Source organism: Gossypium hirsutum, chromosome A08, assembly GCF_007990345.1.
Source record: "Gossypium hirsutum isolate 1008001.06 chromosome A08, Gossypium_hirsutum_v2.1, whole genome shotgun sequence".
Classification (NCBI taxonomy): domain Eukaryota; kingdom Viridiplantae; phylum Streptophyta; class Magnoliopsida; order Malvales; family Malvaceae; genus Gossypium; species Gossypium hirsutum.
In genome coordinates, this window is record NC_053431.1 from 112,488,811 (window position 1) to 112,509,935 (window position 21,125).

General features: G+C 33.3%; 1 protein-coding gene across 1 annotated transcript; it reads left to right on the plus strand.

The window, feature by feature from the left end:
- The first annotated feature begins 3,176 nt into the window (after window positions 1-3,176).
- On the plus strand, window positions 3,177-6,248 carry LOC107918584 (aluminum-activated malate transporter 12). The gene is made up of 7 exons (XM_041074812.1): window positions 3,177-3,574; window positions 4,010-4,333; window positions 4,449-4,589; window positions 4,671-4,943; window positions 5,025-5,146; window positions 5,243-5,386; window positions 5,595-6,248. Exons 2-7 carry the CDS (start codon window positions 4,012-4,014, stop codon window positions 6,222-6,224), a joined length of 1,632 nt encoding a protein of 543 aa, XP_040930746.1. The 5' UTR covers window positions 3,177-3,574; window positions 4,010-4,011; the 3' UTR covers window positions 6,225-6,248.
- The last annotated feature ends 14,877 nt before the right edge of the window (window positions 6,249-21,125 follow it).

Below are 21,125 nucleotides of genomic sequence, written 5' to 3' on the forward strand. Positions count from 1 at the left end.
TTCAACCGATGAGACACTGGGTGTTAATTTATATAGCACGGAGCGCAGTTATTACTTCGGATTATTCCGATGAGACACTGGGTGCCAAACTAGTGTGTTGGTTGGATCTGTGTATCCGTCCGGGTCTATGTCGTGTTAATAGGGGAAAGTAAAATAATAATTTATGTAATTGATATTAAAATGGAAAAGATGAGAAAAGAATGTGAGATGAGAAAATATTGAAATGGAAAATATGAGAAATGATTATGAGAAGAGAAATGAGATATGAAATTATGAGAAATGAGATATGATATATGAAATGATGAATTGAGATGTGAAACTTGAATGAATTCAAGTATTGATCAAAGATAAGAATCATGCCATTGCATGAGATGATGTATGCAAATGTTAAATGAAATGCCATTGATATATACTTAAATATTTGAACACGTGAAAAATTTAGTAGATGTGAATAAGGAATGAGCAAAAATTATACTATTGAATTGAAACATATGAACATAGCTTACTTGTTGCATTTTAAATACTTAAATCAAGTTTATGTTATTCGAATTATAGAAATACCACTGAGTTTTACTCAGCGTGCAATTTTGTTTTCCGTGCGTAAGTTAGGTACTATTCAATTTATCCCGACTCAGCATCAAATCACAAATCCCAAGCTCAAGTGTGGTGATATTTATTTTGTAATGGCATGTACTTAGGAAGTCTTTGGTTGATATTATTTATAAGGTGTGGTTAACTTAGTTGCTAGTGAAATGATGATTAAATGCGTATATGGTTGTGGTTGAGGCTATGTTGGTATTTTAGCCTAGTTTATATTTTGGTATGTAATAGTTTAAAGTTTGGGAGCTTAGCATAATGCTTGGTATGTGCTTGGCTTCATATTTGGTAACTTTAAAAGTTGAAAGTTAGTTCAAATATGGTAAATGTGATATGAATAAAAGTCTTGAATGTTTGGTGTGTTGTTGATGTATTTGAACATATAAAATGTGGTACCAATGAGGGTACATTGGTTAGGCATATTACATGATGAATTTGGTGTATTTTGGGCATGTTCAATCGTGTTTTGAATAGGTTAAACGATTGGTAATTGAGCTGCTTAGTGCCCAAGTAAGTAGAAAATGATAAACTTGAGTTTTAAAGTATTTTTGGGTGCACACGGTCTGACCACAGGGGCGTGTGTCACACACGGGAAACACACATGGGCGTGTGACCCAAGTCAGAGAGTTACACGGCTAAGACATGGGCATGTGTTTCAGCCATGTGCTAGCCATATGGGTGTATGACCCTTGAAATCAAAACTTTTGTAATTAATTCCTAAACTTTCAAAATTGTTTCAAATTAGTCCCTGCCTATTTTTAACTACTTTTAGGGTCCTGTAGACTCTTAATAGGGGCTGTAAGAGTAACTTTCACTTTGAATTGGGGTGGGTTAATAAACCTAAATTAAGTGCATTCCACTAACATCATCAAAGATAAATTAAAAAAATAATCGTGGATGGAGTATGGACCAATATTATGATGCTAATAATTGGAATAGTCTTGTATGTATCCGAATTCTAACATTCAAGAACAGATAAATAGTGATAAGAGTGTAGACAGTGGAAGACCAAGTTTAACATTACATAGCATGAATCATCATTTTCGATTGTATAATGTTCTAGTATGATATAATTTGATTGTTTGTGACCTACCCCTATATATTATATTGTTAATGGCTAGTATGCATATGTGTAATAATGATTGATTAATTGTTTGAAGTGATAGTAATGCATGTAACCTTAATCTGATGATAGAGAGAGATTAAGAGTGTCATATTTTTTTTTATGATAAAAGTCAAATATATTCTTTAAAGTATAGGAATTAAATACTTTACACTAAAATTATGGGATACATTTTTTATACTATTATTTAAATAGTCTATTATGATGATACGACTAATTAATCGAACATAAATTTAATTAAAATAATAATAATTTAAAATTTTAATAATTTTTAAATATTTTCTAACAACTTCTCCATCCTTTCTTTAAAAGAAACTTAAACATAATTGAAGAAAAAATTTTACTAACATCAAATAAAACACTAACTTCCACAAATTCAATTTCTCAACAATTTTCCTAATATTTGCATTTTTTAAAATTTTTATAACGTTTATTAATTATCACTATTTTTCAAAATTTTAATATATTTTATTTCTTCACTCACATACTACATCATTTATTATTTATTTGTCATTAACAAAATGTGATAATAATAATAATAATAATAATAATAATAACCCTCAAAGCTCTAGTGGATGGGCCAAATGTTAGCAGAAGAAAGGAAGCAGATGGCAAAAATCTGAGTTGTAAATGTAAAGAGTTGAGAATGCACGAGAAGTGTGGGCTTTGTTAAAAATCAAGCACAGCTGTTTGGTTAGGAACACCAACAGGTGACTTCATGTGATGTTGAGCATTTTTAGATTTTGCCGAACAGTTGGTTGGGTTAATAAATGAACTGAACTTTTATTAATTAAATTAATCAATTTTTAATTGAATCTGAATTAATTAATCCAACCTCATTAATTTCATTTAATTCACTTGCCTTTTGTTTAATTAAATTTTACAGCATATTTGACTTCTAAATTCTTATTCATCCTCCCAAAATTCCGTAACAAAACCATAATATTATATTTAAACATTTTAAAATGATTAAAACAATTTTATATATGTCTTAACTTATGTACAGCTATGTTTAAAATTCTTATCCGATAATTATTTGATACGCATTCAAATCGCAGGACCTTTATTTTTATCCGATATTGTATAAAAAATATATAATATGATCAAAATTATGTTGTATTAAATAGGTAATATCTATAGTATTATTTAAGTGTGTAATTAAGTTGATGTAATGGGTTAACTCGATACTATTCGATTAGAGAAATAACTAAAAGAATCAACATTTAAACAACTAATAAATATTGTTATAGGGTATTTTTCTATTTTCACACATTTATATGATTTTATTAAAGAAATTAAATTCAAGAAAATTATACAAATGGTCGGATTTAAACCTATATTAGATTACATTTATGTTATTATTATTAGTTTTATATCATACATATCGTTATTTGTTGGATGTTATTTTTAGATGTAAACTTGTATTATAAATACATGATTTTCAAGCATAATAAAAAAAGGAAATCTGAACACCCTAACTCTACCTTTTCGACCAAGTTAGCTTCAATGCCATTATTTTTGCTTAGGCCTGTGACCCCAGAACTCTTTCTGCCTTCTAGCTTTGACATTATCATTTTTATATCAAAACAAAGCTAATTCCCTTTACACTTGCTACTCCTATCAATAATCTCTTGTGATTGCAGTACTTTATTGGGTTGGTCAACCGGAAGGCAGTGCACTGTTGATTGAACCACAAATTTTGTGTCTACGATGGTTACTGACCGCACGAAAAGGAAAAATGCAGCTTGAGTGGAGTTCTGAAAACGACACCTGCCCTAAATGACGGTGAATCTTTCTTTATGTTTTTCTTGGTGCACTACAGCTGAACTTTCACCGTGTTTGGCAGTGACTCTGGTAATCGCTGTATAATCTGCTATTAATCAATCTGTTGTGTACTTGCTCTTGCGTGCCTATTATTAGGCAAGATTAGTATTATCCATGCATTCAAATGATCATTAAAACCACTCTAACCGTCATCTGTAAGACATAAATAAGGAAAACAATGATCTTGTCGCTGACTTTAGCCCTGTTGAAAATGACCAGCTTTCAAGTCATTTTCTTTTTTCACTTTATAATGGAAAGCTTGTGACTGTAGAAGCAATATCACCTCTCTCCATCCCTGTCCACACGTCGGGGTTCTCACAAATTAAACTCCAAAAACTCCCCCACCAGCCACCCACAAAAATATCAGCTCTTTTTTCTGGTCTGTGTAGTCTCAATTACTATATACATTGTGTTGGTCAATTACTCCTCCTTCCATTTATCAAAGCTTGTTTATTTCCTCTCAAGAAATGGCTACCAAAGTTCATGTGGAAATGGAGACTGAAATGAATGGAAATGGACGAAATGGTGTGCCTGAAATGGTTAAGAACAGCTGGAAGAAACGCCTGCTTGATTTTTCAGGGAAAATGAAAAGATTTACTGGTTGTTTGTGGCGAACCATTTGGAAGGCTGGTCGAGAAGACCCTAGGAGGATAATTCATGCTTTCAAAGTTGGTTTATGTTTGACACTAGTCTCCCTGTTGTATTTGATAGAGCCATTGTTCAAAAGTTTTGGAACAAGTGCCATTTGGGCTGTCATGACAGTGGTTGTTGTTTTAGAATTCACTGCAGGTGCTGTTTTCTTGTTAAATTCCAGTTGGCTTAATCCCACTTATTGAATTAGTTACTATGCATTAGTTTTCCTGATGATCAAGCAATACATTCAATATTGTTCGTGTTTTAACAGGAGCAACATTATGCAAAGGACTGAATAGAGGATTAGGAACAGTTTTAGCAGGATCATTGGCTTTCCTCATCAACTATATTGCAACGAGATCCGAGAGCGTCGTTCGAGCCGTTTTCATAGGAGCTGCTGTTTTCCTGATAGGTAAGTAGCTTGACTTCAATGGGAATTGGGAAATTTTCCTTTTCAACTCTAACCTCTCAAGGCTTGTATCTTGTTCAACAGGAACTGCAGCTACATACATGAGGTTCTTTCCCTATATAAAGAAAAACTACGATTATGGTGTTGTGATATTCCTCTTGACCTTCAATTTGATCACTGTGTCAAGCTACCGAGTCGAAAACGTATTAAAGATTGTGCATGATCGCTTCTACGCCATTTCCATTGGCTGTGCCATTTGTCTTTTCATGAGTCTTCTGGTGTTTCCAATCTGGTCAGGTGAAGACCTCCATAACTCCACTGTAGGCAAGCTCGAAAGGCTAGCTAAATCTATAGAAGGTAATGAAATTTGAGAACTTATCCATTTTTTGTGTGTGTAAATAAACGCTAATGTTACTTTACCTGAAAAATGATGCACAGCTTGTGTTAATGAGTACTTTAATGATCCTGAGATAAAAGAAAACCAAGACAAATCATCAGAAGGTCCCATCTATAAAGGTTATAAAGCAGTTCTGGATTCCAAATCTATCGATGAAACTCTGGTTAGTTCTTTACATGTTTCAATTTCATTAATGTACTATCTAAAGCCCTTTGATATAGTTTGTGGCTAATATAAAGAAATATTTGGTTTTGTGCAGGCACTGTATGCAAGTTGGGAACCAAGGCATTCGAGGCACTGTTACAGATTTCCTTGGCAGCAATATGTGAAAGTGGGAGCTGTTCTTCGCCAATTTGGATATACTGTTGTAGCTCTGCATGGATGCTTGCAAACTGAAATTCAGGTACTCTTCAAACACAACTTGTCTTTGTCATAATAAAAAAAAAAAAAAAAGAAAGCAAGAACATGGTTACATGTTTTGGCTATGCTTTTATCACTGTTCCATGTGATATTCATTAAGATATGATCACCGATAATTTCTTATATGATGCTAAATAACAACATGCCAAGTGCCATACAGTTCATTTTCGTTGTTTTCTATTTTTATTTAGACCCCGCGATCAGTCCGTGCCCGCTTCAAAGACCCCTGCATTCGACTTGCCGGAGAAGTAACGAAAGCACTAATGGAACTCGCCAACAGCATCAGAAGACGTCGTCATTGCTCCCCTGAAATACTCTCCGATCATCTTCATGAAGCCTTGCAAGACCTCGACACCGCAATAAAATCCCAACCAAGGCTCTTCCTAGGCTCAAAAAAGAGCCAGACGACCTCCAACATGCTAGCGTTGGCAGCTGCACACGTCGCTCGGTATAAACAAGAAAAGGATCATGGCGTGTCATTAGCAAGTGTGAAAACAGAATCATCTGCGTTTTTGGAATGGAAAAGAAAAAGGGTGGGCAGGGAAGAAGCTAAAGAGAATGAACGAAAGGCTTTGAGACCACAGCTGAGCAAAATTGCAATAACAAGTCTAGAATTCTCGGAAGCACTTCCTTTTGCTGCTTTTGCATCTTTGCTAGTGGAGATAGTGGCAAGGCTTGATCATGTGATTGAAGAAGTTGAAGAATTGGGGAGGATAGCTTGCTACAAGGAGTTCAATCCTGATGATGATGATATTAGTGTGACATGTAAAAGACCACCAGTGGATGTTACTAAGAATCAGCTGCCATCCCATGCATTCTAAGAGAGACAAAAACCGTTTTTAAGATATTAGTTTTCTTGACAAGGGTTCGCCACTTTTTTTCTTTTTCATCACATGAAAATATATATTTATTTAATTATTTTTATTTTTAATAAAAGACTTTATATAAATTAAGGTAAGTAATCATTACTAAAAGATAAATAAAATATTAAAAATTTTATTTGTATAATATAAAAAAGTTGAATATATTGCAGCTCTATACTTTATACTCTTCCTTATTTATTGTTTTAATCTCTGGAAAATTAATGTAAATATATTATTATAGTTTAAGTTCTAAAAAAAAAAAATCTATATCATGTCAGTTGTGAGTAATATTTTTGTATCTAAAATAATTTTCAATATGTTGTTTTAGGGTATTTTACCAATAAAGGCCCATTTTCAACTTTTTTTACGGAAATAGGCCGATTTTTTAATTATTTACCGGAATAGGCCGAAAACGGGGAAATCGCGTCCACGTCAGCACGAAGTCAGGGTATTTGCCAGCAAAGCGCGTCCCTGAGGAAGCGCTTTGCCCGTGTTTTTCAAACGGTCAAAAATTTGATTGTTGGGGCCCTAATGGTAAAAAAAAAAACTATAAAACCCCCCATCCCCTTGATTTTTTACACAAAAAAGTCCTCTTATCCAAATTCTCTCAAATTCTCTCAAATTCTTCCAAAAATTCTCTCATATTCTCTCAAATTTTCTCAAAGCTCTCTTTAATTTTTGCAAAAAAGCTCTATTTAAATTTTTTTGAATTAGTTGTATTTTAAATTAAATTTTTGCAATGGAAAGGGAATTAATTCGTCTCGATAATAAACACATCTCCGTCGATCAAATGACAATGGTAAGTGATAATTTTAATATTTCAATAATATTTAATATTTTTTTAATTTATGCAATTTTAATTAATTTTTCAATACAATTTAATATTTTTTTTCATTTATGCAATTTTAATTTTAATTTTATAATTTTTTATAACAGTCTGTAGATCGGGTGTTGTAATGCTATATTCGTAATATGTCTGGTCCTCCATCACCGTTGATAGAGGGTTACTTGCGGGACGCGGGTTTTTGGCACGTGGTCACGATAGGCCGGGGGTGCAAGTTGGACCCGAAACTAATCAGTGCGTTGATAGAGAGGTGGAGACCCGAGACGCACACTTTCCATCTTCCATGCAGAGAGTATACTATCACTTTGGAAGACGTGGAGTTGCAATTGGGATTGCCAGTGGATGGGTACGCGATCACTGGGTCTGCTTGTTCTGCTGATTAGGGCGCCATATGTTACAAGCTTTTGGGTGCTATTCCGGACAATATTAACGGAGGTCGGATCGAGATGGGCTAGTTACGAGACACATTTTCGGAGTCGGATAATGATTCGACTGAACTAGAAAGAATACTATATGTTCGGGCATACATTCTTGAGATGATCGGAGGTTATTTAATGTCAGAATTGTCACGAAACCGCGTGCATCTGAGATGGCTGCTGAAACTCGTTGATTTTAGAGCATCTGGTGAACTTAGTTAGGGGTCTGCCATGTTAGCAACATTGGACCAGGAGATGTGCGGGGCGACGCGACCGAACAAAGCCAAAATAGGAGGCTGCCTATCACTACTGCAATCATGGGCACGGTTTCGCTTTCCATTTTTACGTCTTTGAGTGGACCAGCCATATACATTCCCACTTATAACAAGGTAAATTTTAAATTAGATTTTACAATTATTACGTAGATTTAAAATATAATTGTATGCTAAAAATTTATTTAATTAGGTGGAACCATTCGGCGAGTTATGTTAGAATACCTACATCTCTTGAAGATATACGACTTCTATTAGACCACGGTCGGAAGCACAAGTAAGTTTTAAATAAAATATATATAGATAATAAAATAATCGTTTCGTATTTGGTATTTAATATTTAGTATTTAGTATTATGTATACAACTAATATTTTTATTATATTCATATAGTTTCAATGGACACCATACGAGGATCCGGCAATTCGGGCAGTAATTCCGGATGAATTATTTCAAAATCTGAACGTTTGGCACGTAAAGGTCCCATTGGTCAACTATGCTATAGTGGAGATGCACCAGTCAGATCGAGTATTGCAGCAATTTGGCTTCCGACAACCGATTCCCGTGGTACCTGAGGTGCTTGATGATGAGCACAAAATGAACTTACGACAATTGCATACGGATTGGCCGAGATTCCACTCAGCATATATCGAAATGTGGGAGAATCGGTATAATTATATACCTACTGGGGAACCGACCATCTTCCTTAGTTAGCGTGCGTGCCGGAATACATGCCATGGTTTAGGATCCATGGGAAGCCATATTTACTGTCCGAAGAAGAAAAGCGACGGCAAATTCGTGTTCAAAGGAAATGACGAGGCCCTTTAAATCCAAGAAGAAGGGATAACGACCCGAGCCCATTAACAATGCCCATACAATCAGCTGGCCCATCAATAGCGCCCACACAATCACCGGGCCTAACACTTCAACCGATGACACCCATATCACAGCCTATTCAGATTATGCCAGGTGTGTATCCTAGCCCTTATATATATCCTAACCCTTAAATGTTTCCTTTTTCCAGTTCTATGGAAGGTTGAAATGCATGGCCCGGTTCATCTCCGTTCCCAATTACTTCGAATCAGCCACCGATCTATAGGCCGTCGTCGCACGAGGAGCCGTCGGGGAGGTCTTCTTTTTACCAATCTCCATCGCCTTGTGGGATTCAAAGACCTCTGCCATGGGTGATGCAAACACCTCCGCAGTCATTATTCTATCAAGGTGGCTCATCCTCCCAACACTCACAACTAGATCTCCAGCCGGATGAACCACAATCCCCGCCAGAGCAACCAGAACCCTCTCTGGAACCTGAACCAAGGAGGAATTCAGCGCCTAACCGTCGACGACCCCCATGTGGCACTGATTCCGACCGGCACCAACATTGATTTTTTTAATATACTTGTATAAACTTTTTTATATTCTTTCATTTAATAAAATAAAAGTTTTTTTTAATATTTTAATTATAATTTACTCTTTTATATTTGTAATAAAATAAAAGTTATTTTTAGTATTTTAATTATAATTTACTCTTTTATATTTGTAATAAAATAAAAGTTGTTTTTAGTATTTTAATTATAATTTGCTCTTTTATATTTGTAATAAAATAAAAGTTGTTTTGATAAGGAAATATTTTTAATGTTTTCCATCATTTTAATAAAATGTAAATAATGCACATAATTTTATTACAACAACTATTAGCTATTCTTATTTGGACATGATCGAGTTGTATGGCCTGGGTTTCCTACACCATCCGCACAACTTGTGTTGGTTGGTTGTTTCTAGAATATCCATATTGTTACGTATTCTAGTCGAACAAGGTCGGCCCTTTGGTTTACAATGCAAATCTCTATCCGGTAACAACTTAAACAGAGCAAATGATACAGACGGCCATACGTTCATCTGAGACCGGTGGGAATACGTGTCTCCACACTTTGTACATATATTCTATTTTGTACACTTCATCGACATAGCTCATGGGATCCAAACGGAGATTCTGACAAGTTGCAATTACATGAGCGCATGGATAACGAAGTGCATCAAACCTCCCACAGTCGCAGGTCCTATTTGTCAAGTGTACACGATATTGCCCGCCAACAATACCTTGGTTCGGTCTGTCAAACTCCGTCACACAAAACCATAGGTTGTCACGATCGTGACACACTATGTGCATGGTGTTGGCCCGTGCCTTCGCCTTGTTAATTTCTTGCAATACCTTCGTGCACCATACATGGCCTCCCTACATTTCGCCTTTATACCTCGCTGCTCGCTTCAAAAATAGTGCTGCTAAACGAAAATACGTCTCTCGCACAACCGATGTTATCGGTAAATGACGCGTTCTTTTTAGAACAAAATTTATGCCTTCAGCCAAGTTCGAGGTCATTTGACCATATCGTAGGCCGCCGTCGTATGCTTGTGTCCACTGTTCGAAAGGTATGTTACAAAGGTAGTCATGGCCTTCTTCATTAACTAAACGCAAAACTGCCAACATCTCATGAAAACGGTCCTTATTTATTTCATACCCTGCGAATATAAGATGATAGCAAAAATTACATACCACTTTTCCATTCAGAATAAATTGAATATTACAAAAAAAATTATATTAGTAAAGATTAAATGCCCATGTTGGTCATTTGTCGTCGTTCACTTGTAGATCGAAATTACCCGTAATAGTTTGACGCAACGTGCCTTAGGCAATACCGATGGTGTGTGCGATGCCATAGGCTACCCTGACGCTCAATTGAGGCTAGTATTCTAGTGCCCCGATCCGATATAACGCAGATATCAGGTTGGGGGCAGACATGCCTTCTTAGCCTAGAAAGAAAGAATTCCCAGTCATCAGCTGACTCTCCCAGTGTTATTGCAAACGCAATTGGAAGGATTCCCCCATTGCCATCTTGTGCCACAGCTAGCAGTAGTCAATGGGTATATCTACCATATATAAATATACCGTCAATTTGTACCAACGGCTTGCAGTATAGAAATGCATCTTGGCATTCCTTAAAGCACTAGAACAGACGCTTGAACACTTGGCATCCACAGAGCAATCGGTCGTTGTAGTACGCAGGTGTTGTTTCAAGGTCTGTTATGCAACCTGGGACATATCTCTCCAGCACCTGACACTACTGCCACACTTCATTATATGAAGCATCCCACCCACCATGCATCTTTTCCAATGCCTTTTGCTTAGCTATCCAAGCATTGCGGTAAGAGGGTGTGTATCTTAATTGGCTACGAATATTGACAATTAAGACCAGCGCTGAAGTCTTGGGATCTGCCTTCACCGTCAGTAGTATTAAGTCAGCTAACATATTTGTAATACCCTGAAAATTTTTACAGTTATCGAAAAAGTGCATTTTCGGGTCTCCGTTTCTGAAAAATAGATTCGTATTTTTACGAAGTTAAGAGAGTGATTAATTAAAGTTTAATGAAGCAAATTAGCTTAAATAAAGGATAATTAGATAAAAGAATTAAATTGAATGAAGTGTGAAAGTTTAATTATAGGATAAAGAAATTGAAAGGACTAAATAAATAAATAAGCCAAAGGAGTGCTAAGTGTATGGCAAAAATAAAATACATGTGTAATAAGTATTATACATACATTTGTAATACATGTATATATTTACTTATTATTTAAGCAAATAATTAATGTATTTATTATTATTAAATTGATACTATATGATGAATAGATTAAATAAAGACAAGTGTATGGTAATGATTTGGTACAAATATATTAATAAAAAATACATACATTTGTAATATATGTATTTGATATTAAATGGATATTTATTATTTAGTGAAAGATATTTATTAAATAAATAATTATATTATAATATATTTATATGATAATAAATGTAAAATGACAAGTGTATGGTGAGGATGAAATACAAATGTAATAATATATGTGTGCCCAAGTGTAAAATAAATATTTGATATTAAGTAGATATTTAATAAAGTCATTATTATTATTATTGTTATTATATATTTTATATATATAAAGTAAAACAAAAGAAAAAGAAACAGAGAATGAGACGAAACAGGGGAAAGAAAAGAAGGAAAGAAAAATAAAAAGAAAATTGGGGTTTTTGAAGCCTTAAGCTTTACTAGGTAAGTCAAGTTGACCCCTTTTCTTGCAATTTTGATGTTTATGAAACTCTAGAGAAGAGTACTACATGAATTATATTAAAAGTTAGGAAGTTAATGAATTTTTATATGTTGATTAAGTTGAACAAAAAGATGAATTAAGGGCTAAATTGATAGAAATTCAAGTTAAAAATGAAATAAGGATTGAATTGTAAAGAGATTCATAAGTTTTATGCTTTAAGGACTGAATTGAAAGAATTTTAAAATTATGGTTTTATGATGAAAAATAGATAATTATGTCTAAGTTTTGTTAAAAATTGAGTAGAAATAAAGTATGAATTAAGATAGAAAAGTAAGCGAATTTAGTTAGGATTAAATTGAAATTAAAAGTAGAAAATCAACATTTTGCACTAAGACTATTTTGGACAGCAGCAGTAGTTTAAGTTTGAAAAATCACCAAAAATTGTAGAAATTGAATTGTAGGATTAATAAAATATTTAATTAAATCTTATTGAGTCTAGTTTCTTATAGAAGAAAAGGTGTAAGCAATTGAATTGTAAATTATGAGATATAATGAATTTTGTGAGACAAGGTCAGAATGAATTCGGGTTCCCCTGTTCTGACTTTGGAAAATCACCAAAAATTGGATAAAAATAATTAGAGCTTAAAGTTATATGTTTAGAATCCCCAATGAGTATATTTTCAGGATAAATGAAAGGGAATATTATCTGAGCTCTGTAATGTGAGATAATTAATTTTTAGTGAAGAAGGGTCAGAACTGTCAGACAGCAGAATGGGGGTGAATTTAAAGAATAAACTGTATTTATTCGCTAAACCAAAAATTTTGAAAATTTTATGGTAAGAATATATATGAGTCTAGTTTCAGGGAAAATTTTTGGATCTTAATTTTGAATTCTATAGCTCCAGATATAAACAATTTAGTGGCTATGATGCAGATAGACAGCTTGAATATTCATAAAAGTAAATAATAAAAATTATGGATAATGTTACTTACAAGTGTGTTATCTACATTAAGGATGTGGAATGGAGAGGAGGAGGAGGAAAAATATGTATGAATATTCATCTAGCATGGCTAATTTGTATATTTTAGCCTCAGGGACTAAATTGAATAAAAGTAAAACTTTATGGGCAATTTTGTAAAAATGTCAGAAATGACCAAATTGCATGAAATGGATTATTTTATAATTTAAATTACAAAATTTAAATGAAATTATTAATTTAGTTCAAGATCGGGGGAAAACATGTTTTAGGGATTAAATTGAAAAGTGTTGAAATTATGGAAAATTCTGATATTTTATAGAATTCATGGACTGTTATCAATATATATGAGAATAATAGCTGGAAATAAGGATTAAATTGCAAGAATTTTATTTTCCTGACCCTAAGGATGAAATCGTCATTAATTAAAAGTTTAGGGACAAAATGGTAATTTTGCCTAGAGCATTAATTAAATGCATTAGAATATGAAATGAATGAAAATGATGATCAAATTTATTTATAAAGATCCGGATGACTCAAATATGAGACTTGATCATGGAAAAGAAAAGATGTCGGATTAATGAAATTATAAACACAAACAAGCAATGAGGTAAGTTCGTGTAACTTGAATTATATTCTTAAATGCTTGAGATTGTATGTTATTGATGCGAATATGATTTGAATGTTCATTGTATGAAAATTAAAGAAACATTGATATATTTGATAAAAAAAGGGAAGAAACCCCGGTTGAATGAAAGGAAATTTCGATGGATCTCTGAAAAGAAATTGACGGTAAAAAGGATCTAGCCCGAACGGGTGATCCTATCTTGATATAGCCCTCCCGAAGAATATGTGTAAAATGGATTTAGCCCGGACGAGTAATCCGAATTAGGGTCTGAATTTAGCTTGGACTGGTAATTCAGATCCAAGCTCATTAGAGTAATTGTCGTTGCAGGGGATTTAGCCTGGACTGGTAATCCCACTGTAAGGATGAGGTTCGCGGGAGTGTGCTCTCTAATATGAAATGTGTAAGACCATGGTTGAAAGATACCATGGCAACCTGATATGAAATGTGTAAGACCATGGTTGGAAGATACCATGGCAACCTGATATGAAATGTGTAAGACCATGGTTGAAAGATACCATGGCAACCTGATATGAAATGTGTAAGACCATGGTTGAAAGATACCATGGCAACGTGATATGAAATGAACAAGACCATGGTTGAAAGATACCATGACAACATGACAGAAAATGAGTAAGACCATAGTTGAAAGACACTATGGCATCATGTCAAAGATAAATAAGGCCGTGGATGAGATACGCTATGACATCTGTTGAACAATTGATATTCAGGTAATATGTATCAGATGACGAATGATTATATGAAATGGTTATGTAAAATGTTTACAAGAACTGGTCATATGGAAATAAATGTACAAAATAGTTATATGAAATAATTATGAAGATAGATAAACGAAATAAGTATAAGTACATGGAATATAATTTATGTTAAGATATAAGCTATTACCGGAATAAATATACATAAAAGATATGGAAATAATGGAGCATGAAATATTGATATAATGAAATGAATGATATATGCTTATGAAGAAACGGTAAGAGCATGATATGTTTCATGACATGTACATATATGATTATCTTTGATATGCTGATACAAAGAAATTATGTAAGTTGAGACTATTATTAAACTCAAGTGCGATATGTCAAGAAAATAGATATATCAATGTTGAATTTATATGAGATATATGCAAGTATACTAACAATGTTGCTGTTTGATGCTTATACAAGTGTCAAACTGTTGATTGAATGGTAATATATTTATTTATATGATGCATTGAATCGGTAAGTATTTAAAATTTTTTTTAGTGATCTGCAAATGGTAGTAATGCTCTGAAACCCTGTTCTGACAGTGGATACGGGTTAGGGGTGTTACAATATCTGAATCCATCTTTGGATGATCTTGTGAAACACCTGTAAACAAATTACGTTAAACAATGCAGCATTACGTAATAACAATATTATTCAGAAACCCTAGAAGTTTAGTGAAACTGTACCGCCAACATATATATGTGGACCTTTGTACTTTTTAATCTCCCACAAGCCTGTCTTTTTCCTCAACGAGGCCATAATTTTCCATGAACATGTGTTGTCTTTCACTGCACACTTGGCCTCAAACTTATCGGTTTTGGATTTAACCACATTGTAGTTAACCCCGTCCATGATGCTATGTTGTTTCAATGCACTAAGAAAACTATCTTTATTGGAAAACACCTTACCAACTTCCAGTTCACCTTAATCCAATGATGAACTTGTACGGTCACACCTTCTGTGTGATACATCTGGAAACTCCAATGCATCATCTTGAGATAGATCGACATTATGCATGTGGGTTGGAGGCGAGTATGTCCTGAATCGTGGATCTTCTTCTTCTTCATCTGAATCACCTTCAACATCTTCAGGTATAGTTGGAGTAGGCTCCAGTTCAGAAAATAATACAACTTCTACACCATCGGGCCCGGGCTCTCGAGGTGGATCCACATCGGACTCATCATCCAATCCACCATCATTTGTAACGAACGAGGTTCCCTCACCGGTGGACGTCGTTGGGAGTAAATAGTCCCTTGTGGAAGTTTCATAACGTCCCCAATCAGATGTTGATTGCCAACCACTAGTAGTTGATATCGTTCCCTAGTATGCATTTCCAGTATCAAACGTCGACCCACTGAGGTGCATGTCCCATGCACTAACAGAGTCTCATCCAGGGTTTGTGTATTCCATATTGTTACAAAACACGGGCGCTTCCGTGTTTTGCCACCTACTAGCAGAGTCTCGGGCAGAGGTCGTGTATTCCTCTTGAACAGCAGTAGATGTTGAAGTCGCAAATACATTATTTGGTGATGCAAATTGTACATATAACTCGAGATAGGATGATCCACTAGCAAGATGAGTCTCCACTATTGCCTCCAAGCTACGAGGACCTTTGATGTCGAATGAGTCATATCTCACAGGATCAATCGAAGCACAAAATCGATACTTAATAGACAAAATTTTTATTGGAGTCATTCCGAAGATTTTAGGCCTAATTCTTTTTCGAAGTTCTAACAAATCTATGTTCTAGTTAAAAACCAGTCGCGTTGTGTTCTCCGATAAAAAAATAACACCGTTCTCGGTGTCATGGACCTCACCATCATAGTAAATAACAGCACTAATACATTCACTCATCTTCAGTTTTTATTCTATTTTAACCTCAGTTTCTCTTGCTGTAACTTAGGTAGCCTGAGAATGAAATTTGACTCATTTATAGTCTAAGGCCAAATAGGAACTACTGTAGAAAAAGAGTGTCCACGTGAGAGTTTTTCTCAGTAATTTTGCTGAAAGTGCATACTGCATAAAGCGTTTTTGACACTATTTGTTCAGAAAGGTCATCTCACAATTATTTTTTCAGATACCACTGTATCAAAAGAGTGTCCACGTGAGAGCTTGTTTCAGTACTTTTGTTGACAGTGCATCCTACTTAAAGCATTTTTTACACTATTTTTTCAGAAACTTCTTCTCAAAATTATTTTCTCAGATACCACTGTAGAAAAAAAGCGTCCACATGGGAGCAATTTTCAGTAATTTTGCTGGCAGTGCATCCTGCTTGAAGCGTTTTGGATACTATTTCTTCAGAAACTTCTTCTTAAAATTTTTTTCCAGATACTACTGAAGAAAAAAAACCAAATATTTATTTTAAATACACTAATACATAATTTATGTAATACCCGAAAATTTTTACAGTAAAATATTATCCCTGATATAGTAAAATAAGGAAATAAAGTGACAAAAAGGGAATTTTTGAGTGATGTCAATATTGAGAAGTATATTATGATATATTAATTCAAGAAAGGACTAAATTGCAAAGATGAGAAAAGTCTTGTTGCACAAGAGTAAATACTCAAAATTTAAGGGGTTAAAGTGTAAATATAAAAAAGTTCAAGGACTAATGGTGCAAATATTTTAAGGGTGGAATGATCTAGAAACCAAGAAAAATTGATGAATTAGGAACAAATTGAATAGGTAAAAAATTATGAGGGACTAAATCACAATTTTACCAAATTAAATGATGACTCAAGGATGGAATTCTAAAAGATCATGAAGGGCAAAATGGTCAATTAGTAAGAGAGAGAATTCTAGAATGTAATGATTATGTTGATGATATTTTAAATTAATTAATTAGATAAATATTATTTTATTAATATTTTATGAGGTATTTATTATTATATTATTATTTATTTAGTATAAAAGGAAGGAAAGATGAAGAATTATCAACACATTTCCTTTCCCATGCAAACTAACGTAAGATAAGAAAAAGAAAAGAAGTTTGCTTTCTTTACAATTTAGTCCTTCCACCAAAAATTCATTATTTTCACCTGAAAATTGAAAGAATTTCCATAGCCATCAAGAGAGAAAGATAGCAAGGAGATGATGGGGAGCAAGAATATCAAGTTGGATTCAAGAAATCGAAGCTGGAGGAGAGAGAAAAATCAAGTTAAAGATTTAAGTCAATAAGAAAAGGTAAGTACATCAAGATTTCAATATGTTTTTAAGTTTGTTATTATTGATAAAGCATGGAAATAATGTTATAGTAGAGTTTTCTTACATAAGGTCCTATGTTCTTGATATGTTAGTGAAGAAAAAATAAGAGAAAGTGATGAGAAATGGTGTAGAAAAAGAAAATAAGGATGTTATAACATGGTAATTAATATCTTGTACTAAAACAGTTTTGGACAGCAGCAGTAGTCTAACTTTGAAAAATCATAAAAAATTGTAGAAATCTAATTATAGGATGAATAAAATATGAAATTAAATCTTATTAAGTCTAGTTTCTTATAGAAGAAATTATATAAGAAATGGAATTCTAAATCATGAGATATGATGAATTTTGTGAGACAAGGTCAGAATGATTTCGGGTTCCCCTGTTCTGAATTTGTAAAATCATAAAAAAAATGGATAAAAATAATTATGGGCTTAAATTTATATTTTTAGAATCCTGAATGATCCTATTTTCAATAGAAACAAATATGAACATCATTCGAATTATGTACAAGGAGATAATTAAATTTTAGTGAAGAAGGGTCACAACTGTGAGACAGCAGAATAGGGGTAACTTTAAAGAATAAAATGTACTTATTGACTAAACCAAAACTTCTGAAAATTTTATGGTAAGAATATATATGAGTCTAGTTTCAGGAAAAAATAGCGGATCTTAATTTGGAGTCCTATAGATCCAGATATAAATAATTTAGTTACTATGACACAGATGGACAGCTTAAATATTCATAAAAGTAAATAATAAAGATTATAGATAATGTTACTTACAAGTGTGCTATATACATCAAGGATGTGGAATGGAGAGGAGGAGGAGGAAAACATATATGAATATTCATTAAGCATGGCTAATTTGCATATTTTAGGCTTAGGGACTAAATTGAATAAAAGTAAAACTTTATGGGCAATTTTGTAAAAATGTCAGAAATGACCAAATTGCATGAAATGGATTATTTTATTACTTAAATTACAAATTTGAATGAAATTATTAATTTAGTTCAAGATCGGGGGAAAACATGTTTTAGGGATTAAATTGAAAAGTGTTGAAATTATGGAAAATTCTGATATTTTATAGAATTCATGGACTGTTGTCAATATATATGAGAATAATAGCTGGAAATAAGGATTAAATTGCAAGAATTTTATTTTCCTGACCCTAAGGACGAAATCATCATTAATTAAAAGTTTAGGGGCAAAATGGTAATTTTTCCTAGAGCATTAATTAAATGCATTAGAAGATGAAATGAATGAAAATGATGATCAAATTTATTTATAAAGATCCGGACGACTCAAATATGAGACTTGATCGTGGAAAAGAAAAGATATCGGATTAATGAAATTATAAACACAAACAAGCAATGAAGTAAGTTTGTGTAACTTGAATTGTATTTTAAATACTTGAAATATGTGGTTATGTGATGAAAATATGATTTGAATGTTCAATTCATGATATTTGATGAAATATTGATAATACTCGATATAAATTGAAAATAAATCCCAGTTGAATGAAAGGAAAATTCGATGGATCTCTGAAAAGGAATTGACGGTAAAAAGAATCTAGCCCGGACGGGTGATCCTATTCTGATATAGCCCTCCCGAAGAATACGTGTAAAATGGATTTAGCCCGGATGGGTAATCCGAATTAGGGTCTGAATTTAGCCTGGACTGGTAATTCAGATCCAAGCTCATTAGAGTAATTGTCGTTGCAGGGGATTTAGCTTAGACTGGTAATCCCGACAATACTCTATGAGTTTATATTACAGGGGATTTAGCCTGGACTGGTAATCCCACTGTAAGGATGAGGTTCGCGGGAGTGTGCTCTCTGATATGAAATGTGTAAGACCATGGTTGAAAGATACCATGGCAGCCTGATATGAAATGTGTAAGACCATGGTAGAAAGATACCATGGCAACCTGATATGAAATGTGTAAGACCATGGTTGAAAGATACCATGGCAACATGATAGAAAATGAGTAAGACCATAGTTGAAAGACACTATGGCATCATGTCAAAGATAAATAAGACCGTGGATGGGAGACGCTCTAACATCTGTTGAACAATTGATATTCAGGTAATATGTATCAGATGACGATTGGTTATATGAAATAATTATGAAGATAGATAAACTAAATAAGTATAAGTACATGGAATATAATTTATGTTAAGTTTGATATAAGCTATTACCGGAATAAATATACATAAAATATATGAAAATGATGGAGCATGAAATATTGATATAATGAAATGAATGATATATGCTTATGAAGAAACGGTAAGAGCATGATATGTTTCATGACATGTACATATATGATTATCTTTGATATGTTGATACAAGGAAATTATGTAAGTTGAGACTATTATTAAACTCAAGTGCGATATGTCGAGAAAATAGATATATCAATGTTGAATTTATATGAGATATGTGCAAGTATACTAACAATGTTGCTGTTTGATGCTTATACAAGTGTCAAACTGTTGATTGAATGGTAATATATTTATTTATATGATGCATTGAATCGGTAAGTATTTAATTTTTTTAGTGATCTATAAATGGTAGTAATGCTCCGAAACCCTGTTCTGGCAGCGGATACGGGTTAGGGGTGTTACAATTTATATTGCATATATTTTTTTTCCAAAACCCTAAATACAAATTTAATTACTTAACCCTAAACTAAAATTTAATTAATTTTTTAATTAATATTTAATTTAATTAATTAATCTTACACCCCAATTTAATTAATTAATCTTACACCCCAATTTAATTAATTAAACCCTTACAAAAACCATAAAAACCCTAACCCACCCTAACCCTAACCCTAAAAACCCTAATCCCAACAGATGAAAAACACGGGCAAAGCGCGTCCCCGAGGAAGCGGTTTGTCCACATCAGCACAAATCGCGTCCTCAAGGAAGCGTTTTCTGCTAATGTGGACAAAACGCTTCCTCAGGGACGCGCTTTGCTGGCAAATACCCTGACTTCGCACTGACGTGGACGCAATTTCCTCGTTTTCGGCCTATTCCGATAAATAATTAAAAAATCAGCCCATTTTCGTAAAAAAAGTTGGAAATGGGCCTTTATTGGTAAAATACCCGTTGTTTTAATAAATATTATTAATAAAATAATTATAGTTATTTGTTAAATAGTAATAATATTTTATCATATTTATTCAAAAAATTGAGTGATTAAATCGAAAAAAAATAATTGAGTGACCAAAATAGAACTAAAGGTATATTGACTAAAATAAAACCAAAGACATAATTGGGTGAGTATTAACCAAAGGCATAATTGGGCGAGTATTCTTATAGTTTACCCTTTATAGTTTTAGATAGACGACTTGACACAAGCAGTAGCTAGACCTATTCGTGGGTGGGTCGGGTCCAGGTCAAATCTAGATAGAGTATCTTTAAGCACTCTCTTTACTTACATTTAATTTGACTGGAAATATGAACTTGATATTTTATCAAAGCTCGATCGAAATTTAGGCATACCCAACAAAATTAATTTATTAAATAATTTTTATAGATTAAATTAAACAAATAAATATCTTTTGGATGCAAACAGAAAGCATTATATAAATGGTTTTCTTAGAATATTATATAAATGAATTTTGAATTTTGAATTTTCAACGACATCAAGT

What these genes read in the sequence shown, in the direction of transcription:
- LOC107918584 (XM_041074812.1), top strand. Translation starts at nt 4,012, where the DNA reads ATGGCTACCAAAGTTCATGTGGAAATGGAGACTGAAATGAATGGAAAT. An exon ending in TGTTTTAGAATTCACTGCAG is followed by an intron (nt 4,334 to 4,448) that starts GTGCTGTTTTCT and finishes GTGTTTTAACAG; the next exon opens with GAGCAACATTATGCAAAGGA. An exon ending in GCTTGCAAACTGAAATTCAG is followed by an intron (nt 5,387 to 5,594) that starts GTACTCTTCAAA and finishes ATTTTTATTTAG; the next exon opens with ACCCCGCGATCAGTCCGTGC.